This window comes from Balaenoptera ricei, chromosome 9 (assembly GCF_028023285.1).
Source record: "Balaenoptera ricei isolate mBalRic1 chromosome 9, mBalRic1.hap2, whole genome shotgun sequence".
Taxonomy (NCBI): domain Eukaryota; kingdom Metazoa; phylum Chordata; class Mammalia; order Artiodactyla; family Balaenopteridae; genus Balaenoptera; species Balaenoptera ricei.
In genome coordinates, this window is record NC_082647.1 from 98,115,500 (window position 1) to 98,130,116 (window position 14,617).

General features: G+C 39.4%; 1 protein-coding gene and 1 non-coding gene across 2 annotated transcripts in view; one reads left to right on the forward strand and one right to left on the reverse strand.

Moving 5' to 3' along the window:
- Positions 1 to 14,617, forward strand: part of SLC26A4 (solute carrier family 26 member 4) — a 47,364-nt gene that overhangs the window by 1,233 nt on the left and 31,514 nt on the right. Inside the window, exons 2-5 of the mRNA XM_059932883.1 lie at positions 382 to 521; positions 7,171 to 7,281; positions 8,962 to 9,146; positions 9,749 to 9,913. Of these exons, the coding sequence (XP_059788866.1) occupies positions 382 to 521; positions 7,171 to 7,281; positions 8,962 to 9,146; positions 9,749 to 9,913 (601 nt within the window). The remainder of the gene's footprint in view (positions 1 to 381; positions 522 to 7,170; positions 7,282 to 8,961; positions 9,147 to 9,748; positions 9,914 to 14,617) is intronic.
- On the reverse strand, positions 5,822 to 5,893 carry TRNAE-UUC (transfer RNA glutamic acid (anticodon UUC)). Its single transcript has one exon. It is a non-coding gene; the product is annotated as a tRNA-Glu (tRNA).

A 14,617-nucleotide genomic window follows, 5' to 3' on the forward strand; every position in this document is an offset into this window, starting at 1 on the left:
AGATTCATCATGTTAAGAGTTGTAAAAACTGGCTCCATGCTCCTATTGCCAAAATATACAGAGTTTGTTTATGTTTCTTGAAAGAAAAAGAGAAGAAGAAGAAAGTGCCTGGGTTAGAAGTCCAAAAATTAATCTCCATTTAAAGACTCCACATTGATCAGTCTGGGGCTGGACCAGAAAATGGGTTCTTGTTTAGGGATATTTTCTCAGAGGATTAAGAAGGTGGGAGAGGGGAGGGAACACTTAATCCTGTGTTTTCTAGTACAGTGCATTTAAAAGGGTAAATAGAGTTCTTGGCAAAGACATGGTAAGCACTTTGTGATTTGCAGTGGGCTGTGATGGAGATTGGATTGCAAGTCCAGTTTTCTTGCCTTTTGACAGTTGTTCAAGAAAGAGAACCCTTGGTGTGCTGAAGACCCTCCTGCCCATCTTGGACTGGCTCCCCAAATACCGGATCAAGGAATGGCTGCTTAATGATACCATTTCGGGAGTTAGTACTGGGCTAGTGGGGACACTGCAAGGTAAGATGGTGGTGGACTAGCTCCCAAGTGATGGAGAACTGCAGTCTCCAGCAGCTGTTCCTAACTCTCCCCTCGCTCCCATGGGTCTGCAACAAAGGCTTGCTCACCCTTCACAGCCTTCATCTTTCCTCCAGAGTCTGCCCCTTAGTGGTGAGATTCCCCTCTTTCTCCTCTTCCTTGGAGTTCTCTTTGGGGGAAGCCCTGCTGCTTCTTTAGCTGCATGGCTCCAAGTAGAGCCCTATCACGTAAGCAGCAGCTTCCCAATTTTCACTGATCAGAACTCACAGTAAGAAATCTGTATTACATCATGATCTATACACACATATCTCAAGTTTTGTGAAATAGTATTTACCCTCACTACAGGTGATACACTCTGATATTTTCTATTCTGTCCTATTCTATTCTGCTTATATTTTTTAAATGATGATTGTAGCCCGTTAAATTATCTTACATTGCATACATGGTCTTGACCTGCAGTTTGAAACTGACTTAAGGGAAAGGGAAGGACGTATTTTAGCCTGGACTACACGTAAGTGGCTTTTTCTCCCCTTACCTCCCCCTCCCCCTTTTAAATCCATCCCCGTATTTTAATCTTCTGGCAAAATTTCCCAACACAGGACATTTTTTAAACTGCCTTTATGCCGCATTTCCATGAACATCTTGGAAATCTATTGCATAGCTGGTGAATAGCATTATGGGCATTCTCCTTTGTCCTCCACCCCCATCATCTTGCTTCTGCCCTCACCTCAACTCTACAAAGCTTCTGGACCATGAAAACAGAAATCTCATTTATTTATTACCATTTTATGGAGTATCTAGTAGGTGCCAGGCACTAGGTATTCTGACATGAATAAGATGCACCACCTGCTTTCAAGGAGCTCATAGTCCAATGAGGAGAAAGATAACAATTCAATGGAAGGACCAACCGTAGCAGGGGTAACATTGCTTGGGAAGGGAGTGCACACATGGGCACTCAACCCAGCCTTCGGAGACTGGGAATGGCTTCCTAGAGGAGGAGTCATCAGAGCTGTTTCCCTGAAGGTTAAGTCTCAGTTTGCCAAGTGATGGGAAGTAGGGTGGGGTAGAAATGTGTGTAGAGAGATGGCTATTTCAGAAGTTAGTAATAGTGGTTGAGCAATGCCATGAGCCAAAATTTGCCTATAGAGCTCTCAGGATTATTCAGAGCAGGCCAGGGAGATGCCCACAGAGAAGGAAGATGTTCTGTGGCCCCAGTGCGGAGCCACAGCCTGGTCAACCATGTTTTCAATCACAAAGGTGGATGGGAGAGTTGGATGGAGCGGTGCGGTTCATACGTTAAATGATGCCAAGTGCTGTGTACACAGTGGACTCTAATAGCTGTGGCATGGCAATGCCCTGTGGCTCCTGGGGGACAGGAACTGTCTAATTCATATTTGTTTAGCCAGTGCCTAGCATGAGACTGGCACAAAATAGGTGGCCCTGTAAACATTTACTAAAGAGGACTGAATTGCATTCCTGATAATGAATCATCTTTATGTATGAAAAATACTATTTCAAGCTGTGTCCCCCAAGTGTTCATAGACAAGTATATTATAAGAATTAACTTTAGTTTTAGTTTCATTTATTAAGCATCCTGTCCAAGGTCATGGAGCTGGTAAGTGGTAGAGCTGGGATTTGTCTAATTTGTCTAATAGTCTAATTCCTAGGATCTTAATTTATAAACGATGCAGTTCCTCACTTTATGACTGATACGCTTTCCAGAAACATTATCTCTATGAAGTTATCTTTGTAAGGTGAATTTCTGAGAGGTCAACCTGGTTCATTCATATGTTCATTCATCATTCATCATCATTCATTCATCTAATAATATATGTAGACCAGCCATGGGGATTCAGTGGTTTACTGACAGGCATATGTGGGTACTGACCTCATGGAGCTCATTTTAAGTGGGAGACAGAGGAATTAAATAAGCAGATAAACAGAAAAATAATTACAGATTGTGATATCTATTATGGTGGATTAAATAGGCTTGAATAGGGATGAATTTGGGGATGGAGTGTTTATTTTAGTTAGAATGGTCAAGGAAGGCTTCCTGAGGGGGTGAAATTTAATCAGGGTCAGGAGGATGGGAAGGAGACAGCCGTGTAAGGAGCAGAAAGAAGAGTGTACCAGGCACAGGTGCAAAGTCCCTGAGGTCAAAAAGAGCATAGTATTTTCAAGGGAGGAACGGGAAGAATTCCAGTGTGGGTGGAGGAGGGGGCGGGCTGGGGGGAGTGAACAGGAGGAGATAAGGTTAGACAGGGCCAGGATTAAGATGCGGTAAATGAGTCACTCTCTGGGGGCCTTCTTCAATAATGCGCCCCAGGCACTTCGCTTGCTTGCTTGCCTCTCCCCAGTCCCAGCCCTGAGGATAGATGGTTCGGCTTGAAGCCAATCAAGCAGGAGATTAGAGAGAGCTGCACAGATCTGAAATAAATATATATATATTTTGGCTGCACCGCAAGGCATGTGGATCTTAGTTCCCCGACCAGGGATTGAACCCCTGCGCTGGAAGTGAGAAGTCTTAACCACTGTACCACCAGGGAAGTCCCCTGAAATGTATTTTGGAGCAGGAATCACAGATAATATACTGATGGATTGGAACTGGCTGAGGAGCAGGATTGGGATGGAAAACCAAGCATTTCCTTTTGGACATGCCACATTTGAGAGGCCAAATATGGAGTTGGAGATACTAGAAGTGTGAAGGTCATTGGAGGGGTCTGGGCTAGACATAAAAGTCCAGAAAGCACCACTTTGGAGGTGATATTTAAAGGAGTGGGAATGCCTGAAACTACCTAGGGAGAAAGGGCAGATGGGGAGGAGAACAGGGCTGGAGTACTTAAAGGTCGGGGAGATGAGGAGGGACCACAAAGAAACATGAGGAGGTTAGGCTCAGGAAGTTAGAGAAAAAGAACAATCTGAGGAATGTGAGGTCAGAAGCCAAGAGAGGAGTTGTTTTCTTTTCTTTCTTTCTTTCTTTTTTTTTTTTTTAAAGGATAGAGGGGTCTGTAGTGTGGAATGCTCTTGGTGATGGAACACAGACAGTACTTTTAAGAAGGTTTGCTGTGAAGCAGAGTAGAGAAATGGCTGTAACCAGAGGCATAAAAGGCAAAGATAAAGTGATGGGAGGATTTATTTTTCTTTTAGTATAGGAGGTACTAGAACACAGATGTGACCCAGTGGACCATGAGATCTGTGGTCCATGAGGTAGAGGAGAAACAAGTAAAAGTGACAAGAAGGGGCAAGTGTAGATCAGTTCAAGGATAGAAGTGGGAGGGCTGCTCCTTAAAGATAGGTGGGGTATTTTTCCTCCATTTTCAAAGGAGAAAAACAGACAAAACTGTGCAGATGCAGAGAGATTGTAAATTTTGGTAAAAAGCCAATAGGCATCTCATGGAGTCCCTGTTTTGGATGAAGTCTAGGATTCATCTCTAAACAGTGTCTGTATAGAGAAGGGGGATGGGGAGTTTGAGAGAAGTAGGGGAAGTCTGAGTAGCTATCTTGGGGTGAGGAAAAGCACACTTCCTGAGGAAATGAAATTGGATGGCCAGGCAGTTTGGAGTTCCCATCTGGGGCTTGCGATCATGAAATTTATGTGAAACTGGCCAGCCCAAATGTAGAGAACTTTAGTTCAGTTATCCAGCTGCTTGAATCCTGGCATGGAATAGGGTGATGCTTGGGTTTGGCCAGACTGGGGCTTTACCAGAGAAGACAGGGGAAGGAGAGAGAGAGTGAAGCCAGGAAGTTCAGAGTATTTCTGAAAATTCTATGGACAAGGAGGCAAGTGAAGATGAGGGGGTACCAAGGATAGTGGATCCACTCATGGATTAGAAGCCTCCTGAGGACAAAGAAATGTTGCAGTAAGGATTCTGGAGTAGGTGAGCGGAGAGGCTAGGTGGCTGTAGGTGGAGAGCAGGAGGCTCAACGTTGAGATTTCAGAGGTGGTGCTGCAGTTTCTAGGGACGGCAAAGTCCATGATATAACCAATATAATCTCTGGCTGGGCAGCTGAGGGGTGGGGAAAAACTCATCGGAGTTACTGAGAAGCCAGAAATGCTAAGGATCATGGGATCTTTTTTACTTTTATTATTAACAAAAAAGTTCCCACTAGGCAGCAAGAAATCAATGCAGCCCTTTTAGTGCTATTTTTGTTCGTACCTATGGGGAACCTGCTCTCTACTTTCTATGGATACTTTTGCCTTCTAGATGCTTCCAAATGTTTGCTAGCACCACCTTTATCAATACATGCCACGATCCTACACAGGAAGGGTGCCAACACAAGAGATTCCATAGTTTAAATCAATGGCTTAGATTTCTTTACAAATTATATAATTTCAAAACTGTTGTACCAAATTCCCTTATAATATGATTACAGTATATCTGAGTAGCAGTTGTCCCGAAATAGGATACTATGTGAAAACTGAAAAAGCCCCCATTTTCCAGGCCTGTAAGGACTGCAGAGCCCAGTTTAGGCAAGTGGAAGTTTGAGAAAGACTTGAAAAAAATACATAGGAAATAGGTTGTTTTCATTCCTTGCTCCTTCTTTTATTTTTGAATATTTAAAAAAAATTTTTTTTTTTTTTGCTTTTGTTTTTGCTCCTTTTCTTGTCTTCCCTTTGTGGCCTCACCTTTCTACTCTATGCTCTTGGGATGAGTGTTTATTGCAATTCCTTGTTGTAATTTATATATGAAAACATTTGCATCAGTAATACAGATTTTTCTAGAATGCAAACTCTCTAAGGGCAGAGACTTTGTTTTGTCCACTCCCATATTCCCCCAAACCTAGAACAGTGCCTGGCACGTGGAGGGTACACAATCAATAGTTGCTGAATGAATGAATGTTTATTGTGGGAAACCAGAAAATACATATAAGGAACACGAAAAAAATACCTCTTCAACAAATGAGAAGTCTCCTTTGATCCTAGCATATAGATAACCCACTAAACCCATATTTTAGTAAATATCCTACTAGACACATAAATGCATATCTATGTAAAGGTATAAAGAAATGTCTGAGAATGATAAGCACTAAATTCAAGATAGTGGTTGATTCCTGAGGGTGGAGGGAGGAAAGACGATGTGAATGAGAAAGAGTATATAGAGAGTTTCAACTGTACTGGCAATAATTTATTTCTTAAGCTAGAGGCTGGGTACATGGGTGTTTATTATATTATAGTCTTTGCATACCTGAATTCTGTTAAATCTTTTCCTATTTTTAAACTGATCACTATTTTGTGTGTTTTTTTTTTTTTTTAGCTGCGCCACTCACTTGTGGGATCTTAGTTCCCCGACCAGGGATTGAACCTGGGCCATGGCAGTGAAAGTGCCAAGTCCTAACCACTGGACCACCAGGGAATTCCCTGATCACTATTTTGAATCCTGCCTTTTCTCACTTATTTCTTATATGCACTTTATTGTACTAGAGATAGGTAAATTATTAGTAGTAAATTATTTCTATGCAGCACATCAACTTCATTTCATAGAATTACAGTATAATTTAGTTAACCACTTCCCTGTTTTGAGACATTCATTCAATAAATAATTTTGGGCACTCAGAGGCCAAGATATTTACGTTGTTGCCACTTTTTTTTTTTACTGTTATAAATGTAATCCTTTATTAATGACCCAAAGGTCAAAGGGCTTGATTTTCTCTCACTGTGAGTGAGTAAAATGTAGGGAGGTAATACAGAGTAAGATGTGCTGACTACCTAAGAAGTATTTAATCAAAAAAAAACCCACAGGAGAAGGAAAGTGCTATGGACTGAATGTTTGTGTTCCTCCAAAATTCTTATCTTGAAGCCTTAATCCCCAGTGTGATAATATTTGGAGGTGGGAGCCTTTGGGAGGTAATCAGGTAGAGTCCCCTTATAAAAAGAGGAAGAGCCCAGAGCTCACTCTCTCTGTGCCATGTGAGGATACAACAAGAAGGCAGCCATCTGCAAACCAGAAAGAGAGCCCTCACCAGACACTGAAACTGCTGGTACTTTGATCTTGAAGCTCTCAGTCTTCAGAACTGTGAGAAATAGATGTTTGTTGTTTAAGGCAAAAAGCAAACAAACAAACAAAAAGCCAACGCATTATTGTCTTCCACTGCCATGTACACAGAAAGGTTGAGATTTCTCCATACAGTGTGACATTCATGGACCCAGAAGCCACTTGGGATAGCCTAGCGAAGGTGTTGATTTCTTAGTGGAGAGCCTATGTTATGTACAAAGGTCAGATTTTTTTCTTTGTTTGGATCTAACTTCTGTTCCCCCACAAGAAAGGAGAAAGGGCAGGGCAACAATGACTGTGTTCCTCACAACACTGAAACACTGAATTCAGACAAACCCAGCCTGAGCCTTTGAACTGAATTGATCAAGTTTTTAATCAACAACTGACTTGACTTTCTTTTTCCACTCACCTGATGATTGAACTACTGATCAGTTGAGTCCGCTCCTTTGAGCAGGTGATATGTGAGCTGCAATCATTATCCCAGCTGATTTGAATCATGTTCTGCATCCTAGCATAGTAAGGAAATCACTCAGGATGAGCTGTAAGTTGAAGAGATCTATGAAAAGGCCTTTCTCTGTTCAGTAGACATAAAGCATAACTTTTGTTTCTGAATTTGATCATTTTGGATGTACTTTCAGGCATGGCGTACGCTCTACTAGCTGCTGTTCCTGTTGGATATGGTCTCTACTCTGCTTTTTTTCCTATCCTGACATACTTTATCTTCGGAACATCAAGACACATCTCAGTTGGTAATTATAAGCATATACAATTCTATCTGTTCACATTTAACGTGTTTGGGCTATATTATGTGTGTTCTGCTTCCATATCTTTGTTAATGTTTTCTAGGGAGATAGGGCATCAGTGTTTTGCCCGCTTTTCCTATTCAATGATGCAATGGTTCTTAAGTGTAAAGTGTAAGCTTTACACTTAATTCCCTTTTTTTTAATGAAGAGGAGAAAATTGAAAGATTGTTAAAAAATTGTAGCCTACCTTCAAATCTTAGCATGTTTTGCTTTTCAAAAATATAATAAGTTTGACTCTATATTTAGGAAGTGTTCTAAAATAAAAAATGACAAGGGAAAGAAAATCTTCAAGAGGTTCTGAACCTGCTATTTTACTAGATTAACTTAGCTTTTACTAAATTATGTTCATCAAATACATATTCATTGTCTTATTAAAGAGCATACTTATTTTAAGTCACTAATATTGGAAGACTGGCAAAATCATGCCAAAACAATTTAGAAACTGAGCTTGGCTGTCCTTCTTGGTATGGCCCAAAATAGATTTATTTCCTGAACTTCCTAAAATTTGAATTTTCTTCTGCTAAAATGTTCTAGTAAATGAGTGTTTTAATGCTATTTTGCAACGTTGACATTTACACTTGAGATAACTTTTCGCCTACATCCATCTGCTGGCTAGACATGTCTACCTGGGCAATCCTTTTGAAACAAATGCAGCCATCTACTACTATATCCCCAACCCATATCCTTATCCTTCGTTGTATTTCCCCCAGTGTCTGGCATATTGCCTTGTCTATAAAAGGAGATCAGAATGAGGTTATTGACTAAAAGAACTTTCTCACCTGGGAGAGTAGATCAGAATCAAATGCATGACGAGGTGAGGAACACAGAAGCTGATTTTTTTCTCTTTGGTGTTCTATACATTTAGACACTCCGGGTTACTGGATTTTGGTACTGAGCCCTCCCAGCTGTTAAAGCCTTCCATGATCAAAGGATAGGATCATCATCATCATGGATAAAAACATCAGTAGTGAATGGAGCAGCTGCTGAAAGAAAAGTACTTTTGAAACGTAGAATCTTACAGACTGGCATTTGATATGAAAAAATTTGTCTTGGAAAGAGAAAAAGAGAAACTCTATACGCCCTTTGCTATTTCTTTAACCTAATTTTGATCAAGTGATATTGATCAAGGTCCTTATCTCCACAGAGATCAGGATGTTGGATGCTCTAGGAAATGAACTTACATGGAATAAAAATAAGATGGAACAAGTAATGACTCAGCTAGTATGCCATTTCTGCCAGGAAACCTTTCTTGACAACTCCTCCCTCCACCCCCCCATGTCCCCACCCAGATACATGAAGATCACACACAGATAGGTTAGACACCCTACCTGTGTACTTACAAAGCAGCCTGAAAGCTGTATTACAATGACCCACCTACATGTCTCTCTTGCTCATTTCTGGGTCATGAATGCCTTGAAGCATCTACTTTTTAGCTTTTTTTGGTGAACAAACAGTATTTTCCCAATCACAGCTAATTACTTCACACATCTTTCTAATCCTACGTAGACATGTTGAGCCTAAATATTTGCAATTAATAATAATAATTTTTTAAAGTTTTTTATGGAGGTATAGTTGATTTACAAATGATTAATAATTATTAATTGATAAGAGACTTTTTTTCCCCAGGACCTTTCCCAGTGGTCAGTTTAATGGTGGGATCTGTTGTTCTGAGCATGGCCCCCGACGAACACTTTCTCGTATCCAGCAGTAATGGAACTACACTGAATACCACCATGATAGACTCTGCAGCTAGAGATGCAGCAAGAGTATTGATTGCGAGCACCCTTACTCTTTTGGTTGGAATCATACAGGTAATGGGCTTACAAGGAATATATAGATTGGCATGATTTGTATTTGAAAGAATTAACTGTAAAGCATGTGGACTCAAAGATTCATTTAAAAGCAAAACAAATCAATTTACCGACCCCTCAAAGTTATTTTTTAAGTTATATTGTTTTAGGTCAGGTGCTAAAATAATCAGCAAGCCCCCACTTATTAAGGCTCACTTAATCATCAAAGTCAGAGACAGAAAAAAAAAAGGCAGAAGAACATGTGTGATTCAAATGAGAATAAGAGAAGGGAAATGTGCCAGAACCCACAAAGAGAAAAAAATGTTCTGGTGAGCAGAGCCATGGAAACTGCAAGTCACAGAAATAAGCTACATGAATTTTTCTTTTCTTATTACATATCTAGAAATACTTTAAGGTTCGTACTACACATGGTTTTCAAATTTTAGAGTGGTGGAGGAGAGAGGGCATTAAGAAATTCAGATTTCTTTCCTACAAGTATTTTTGTGTTATCGGCAGGCTACCAGAGTTTTAATTGGTGTTAAGTTTAATTCATTAATAGTTCAAAAGGGTTGATACTTCTCCCAGGCAAACATTTAATTTTTCTTTCCTTCTTCTTGTTCTAGTTGATATTTGGAGGTTTGCAGATTGGATTCATAGTGAGGTACCTGGCAGATCCTTTGGTTGGTGGATTCACAACAGCTGCTGCCTTCCAAGTGTTGGTCTCACAGCTAAAGATTGTCCTCAATGTTTCAACCAAAAACTATAATGGAATTCTCTCCATTATCTATGTAAGTGGTGCTTCTTAATCCAGGGATGGCTCACTTTTCCTCTTGAACTTGAGTCTGGAGAGTGTACGTTCCTCCGTGCCATACTTTGGGAGCCACTGAAAACATTCTTCTCTGAAAGAAGCAGTAGAATCAGGGGTGACATTGAAAAAGGCAGATTTTGCAAAACATTGTTCTCAGTTGATCAAAATGGTTTCAGAAGTATTATTGCTCTTAAAAATAGTAACGAAAACAAAGTGCTACAGTGAAGACTGGCCTGGGAGGCAGCAGACTTGAACCCCATTCGCAATTTTGCCTCTGCTAAGCTAAGTGACCTTGGACACGTGGTATAGGACAGTGGCTGAAAGCTCAGTTTGGATGAACGGGATTCATATCCTGACCCTACTATTTATTATTTGCACTATTACATGAGCAAATCACCATGCCTCAACTTCCTACTCCGCAAAATGGAGTTGGTAGTAATACCTACCAATTAAGTTAAATAAGGATATATGAGAAGCACTTGGCCTAGGGGCTGGCATATAACAAGTACTCAAAAAAAACAGTTATTTTGAAATTATTATTTCACATCTCAAAGCTTCTTTTCTGTTTTATTTATAAAGTGAAATGATTGGACATGTATCTCTAAAGCCCTTTTTAACTGTGAGAGTCCATAAAATGCATAATGTAAATGTCTCAGCAATTATAGATGAAGAGGAACATTAGATTCAGAGATGATTCAACATGCAAAAGAGATGCAAAAGAAGAATGTAGATCACACTAATTAGATGTGAAAAAGTTCTTGGATCTAAATGTATGTTCTGTATAAAGCATGTTATCAATGCTTGAAAAATGGTGGTAATAGTAACATGATGTCACCCTAGCTTGGGGAGAATGATACAAGGCAAATACAATGTGCCAGCGTTAAGAATGAGTTTGAGTCCTTTAATGACCCATGTATTAGCTTCTAAAATGATGTAAGGCCATGCATACATATCTAAAAATTAGTGAGGTGGACAGGAATTTGCTCAGGTTCACAGCAGTGCCATAATCCCACATTACTCTGTCCATTCAACAGACATACCGAGTGCCTATTCCAGGCCAGATACTGTGCTAGGCAGTGGGACTAGGTAGAGGAGGCAGTTTAACATAGTGATTAAGATCATAGACTTTGAACTTCAATAGACTCGAGTTGGAGTCTTGGTTCCACCACCTATGACCCATGTGATTCTGGGCATGTCATATTTAACTTTTCTAAGCCTCAGTGTTCTCAGCTGTAAAATGGGAATAATGAGAGTAGCTGCTTGTTAGCATTCTGAGGATTAAAAATGAAAATTTGTGTAAAGCACTTAGTACAATACCAGGCTCATAGTAAGAATTCAGTTCATTACTGTTATTTTCATGATCATGATGATCAGACCTCATGGAACTTACTGTTCACTTCCCAAGGACCCAGCCTATTAGGAGCTGTTTTTTCATTCATCATTATTTCTGTCATTGTTGATTTTTTTCCTACCAAGACCTTGGTTTGCTTTGAGACCTTCTGACTGTCTTTTTCTGAGAGGCTGTCTCACTTTTGCAGTCCCTACACACCATATTTTTTTTTGCTTTCCTACTTTCTCCATTACCTGTTCATTCATTTATTCCTTCATTGTCATCCGTTCATCTTTTCAATAAGTATTTATTGAAACCTGCCACGTGCCAGGCACTGTTCCCTCCCTGTACAAACCCACTTACTCCTGAATCCACCAAGACACCCCGACTGAGTGTGCTCACCTCGTCGTGTAAACATCGCTAGGACTGCATCCTCACAGATCACAGGAGGCCTAGGCCGATGGGTGACCTGGGTCCCTGGCCGCTGCTGGACTTCTGCAGACAGGGGACAGAAATAGTCCTTCTGGTCTCCTAGGACTATGTTTAAGATGAAGCTTGCTGCAAATAACCCCACTTTCAACAGAGAGCAAAGTAACCAGGAAACACTAGAACAAGGTCAAAAATAGTTTTTAAACTATTATGTGACTTATATCCTGTTGAACATTATTCTTGAAGCCTCAGGTTAGAATGTATTACAGAATTCTGCAAGCAATTCCTCCCAGGCCAGCCAAGTTGGATAAAGATACTTCAATCATTCTTGTCTGAGGATGAATATAAGCTTGCTCCTCTGGAAAAAAAAAAAAAAAAGAATCAGCAGGTCTGGAAATAATTGCATAAGGGTTGAATGAGCCACTCAGTACCTGAACAGAGAATTCTGCTTATGATATTACCAGTTGCGATTATTCGTGAAAGAATCCTTCAACACATGCAGGGCAGCTGTGGATTCCTCCAGGAAAGACTGTAAGATTGTTGTAAGATGCTGTCCCTGGAATGTAGTTAACATCCCTTTTGTTATAAGCTTGTGCTCTGGATCGCCTGCCTGCTCCTCCCTCCAAAAAAAAGGGAAATAATGAATATAAGTAATGGGAGGAGGAAATATTGGGAAAGAAAGAAAAATAGAAACTTGTTTACAAATGCCAGAGATGCTGGGTACAAGAGGCAGAAAGGAAAATTGGCAGAATTCAGAATTAGTAATACTCAAGCTACCAGGTAACTACTCAATCATGTAAGTAAATCACACAGTCCATTTCAAAGTGGTTATGTTTTCCTACCATTCACTCTGAATGGTTTGTCTCAATAGACAAGGGAAACCTTTCTGCTTGCTGACTAAATTGACGTTACCTCCCCATTTCTTCCCCTAATGAGGAGGAAGACCACATGGAAAAGTTCTGCCCAGATGGTGAGAGTTTTGAAAGCTGCCACTAAGTTTGATCAGATTCATTACTTCGAATCTATTTCAATATGTAAAAATGAAGCCATTATAAAAGGAAAGTAACATTTTAAGGGTTGATCTTATATATGCAACAGAAGTTCTGGTAGGAGGAAATGCCTGACAGCAAGGGCTGATTATGAGGGATTTGTTATATTCATAGAGATAAGATGAATTAAAATAAATTTGGCACCAAAAGTTAACCAGTGAATTTCCTCATATGTAATATCAGGTGTAATTTTTAACTTAAGGCTTCATATACCCAGAAGGAAGAAATTCTGTAAATGAAATGGTTCTAAAATTCTCCAAGCATGGTAGGAAATATAGTAAAATATCACCCATTCTGAAAAGTTTCATTACCTTGATTTGAACTGGTCAGAATACTAGGTTGAAATATGGAATCATAAGTATATCCATATTTTAAACACATTTTAGTAAGTACTTTAATAGTAAACTAAATTGGAATTACTTTACAGTGCTTTCTTAAAGTCTCATTTCTATATCTTTGAGTACAATCTGACTACTTCAGTTTATATGGGTGAATTTTATTTCCACATAGATTAAGCTTTCTATTGTAGAACTTTTCATAAGAGATTCTGAATAAAATCATCTATACTCCAATATAAAATAAAAATTAAAAAAAAGATTCTGAATAGCTACTCAGTATAGGCAATTAATATATTCATATGCCTTGTTTGATGCAATTGTGTAATATAAACTGATCTTGGTTTTTGCAACTCATATTACATTTTTAATACACCACAGGTGCTTTTTCTTCAAAGGTCTAAGTGACTCTCAAAGATTACATGGCAATCCTGTAGTGATCACTTTTGTTAAGGTGAAAGTTTTTAGGATTGGGATAGGTATTCTGATTGTTCTTAAGTTTGAATATTTCCATCTTGCGTTGAGAGTAAACCTTTATTGTATAGACAATTAATTGAAGTATTATATCTAGCTCATGAATTAATCACGGTCATCATCAGAAAACTGATTATGTAAAGGGCCAGACAGCAATACCTTCAAGACTCTGAGTTGTGTAGGGCTGTTTACTGCTATGGTAAATGCCTTAAATTCTTGAGTTGTGTCTGCTTGTGGTAGTAGTTTTTTTTTGTTTTTTGTTTTTTTTCCTTTTTCACCCTGCTATCACTTGCGTCATCTTGTTACTATCAATGTATCTGCCTCTAGCAATTTTTACTGACTCTGGAAAGCAGACAAAGTAAATGTGCTAGTATTGTGTTTAAAGCAAGGGCAAAAATAGGCAGTGAAAGTCCAAGAGGCTTCCTACAAGTCAGATTCTCGAACTCTTGTTCAAGCACTTGGTGGCATGTATTTTGCTTGCACAGTAGCTTCTCCTCTCATTCCCTTACTCTTGAATGTTTTCCAAAGAGGTGGAGGTTGCTGGCAAGATGACTCCTACATTACTCAGTGAGCACTATGCATAACTGTTACCAGATTGTTGTTATAATTATTTTAAGTAATATTTTATCTTCATATAAAAATATATCTATAAAGGGACTCATTCAAAGAAAGGTAACCTTCACTGGGAGATTAGTCGTCTCGAAGAATTGAGGAATACCTTCTAAAGTCATGCCTTCTACAGGACTGAAGTTCCTATAACAAAGATATTAGTGTTCTCCTCCGGGATTCTTCCTTGCTAATCTCCCTTGATTCCCAGAAACCTCCTATTTACAAAACAAAACTAGTTTTTCTTGAGCTGTCTTGTCTGTCCACTTGGAAAGAGTTAGTTTTATTTAAGTCACCTTAGTTCAAGTTTGAACTAAGTACCAAATTAATTTCCAAAAATTTATACTTGACCTATATATCAATTCAATAGCTTTTCTTTGCCATAAAGAATGGATTAGGGCTTCCCTGGTGGCGCAGTGGTTGAGAATCTGCCTGCTAATGCAGGGGACACGGGTTCGAGC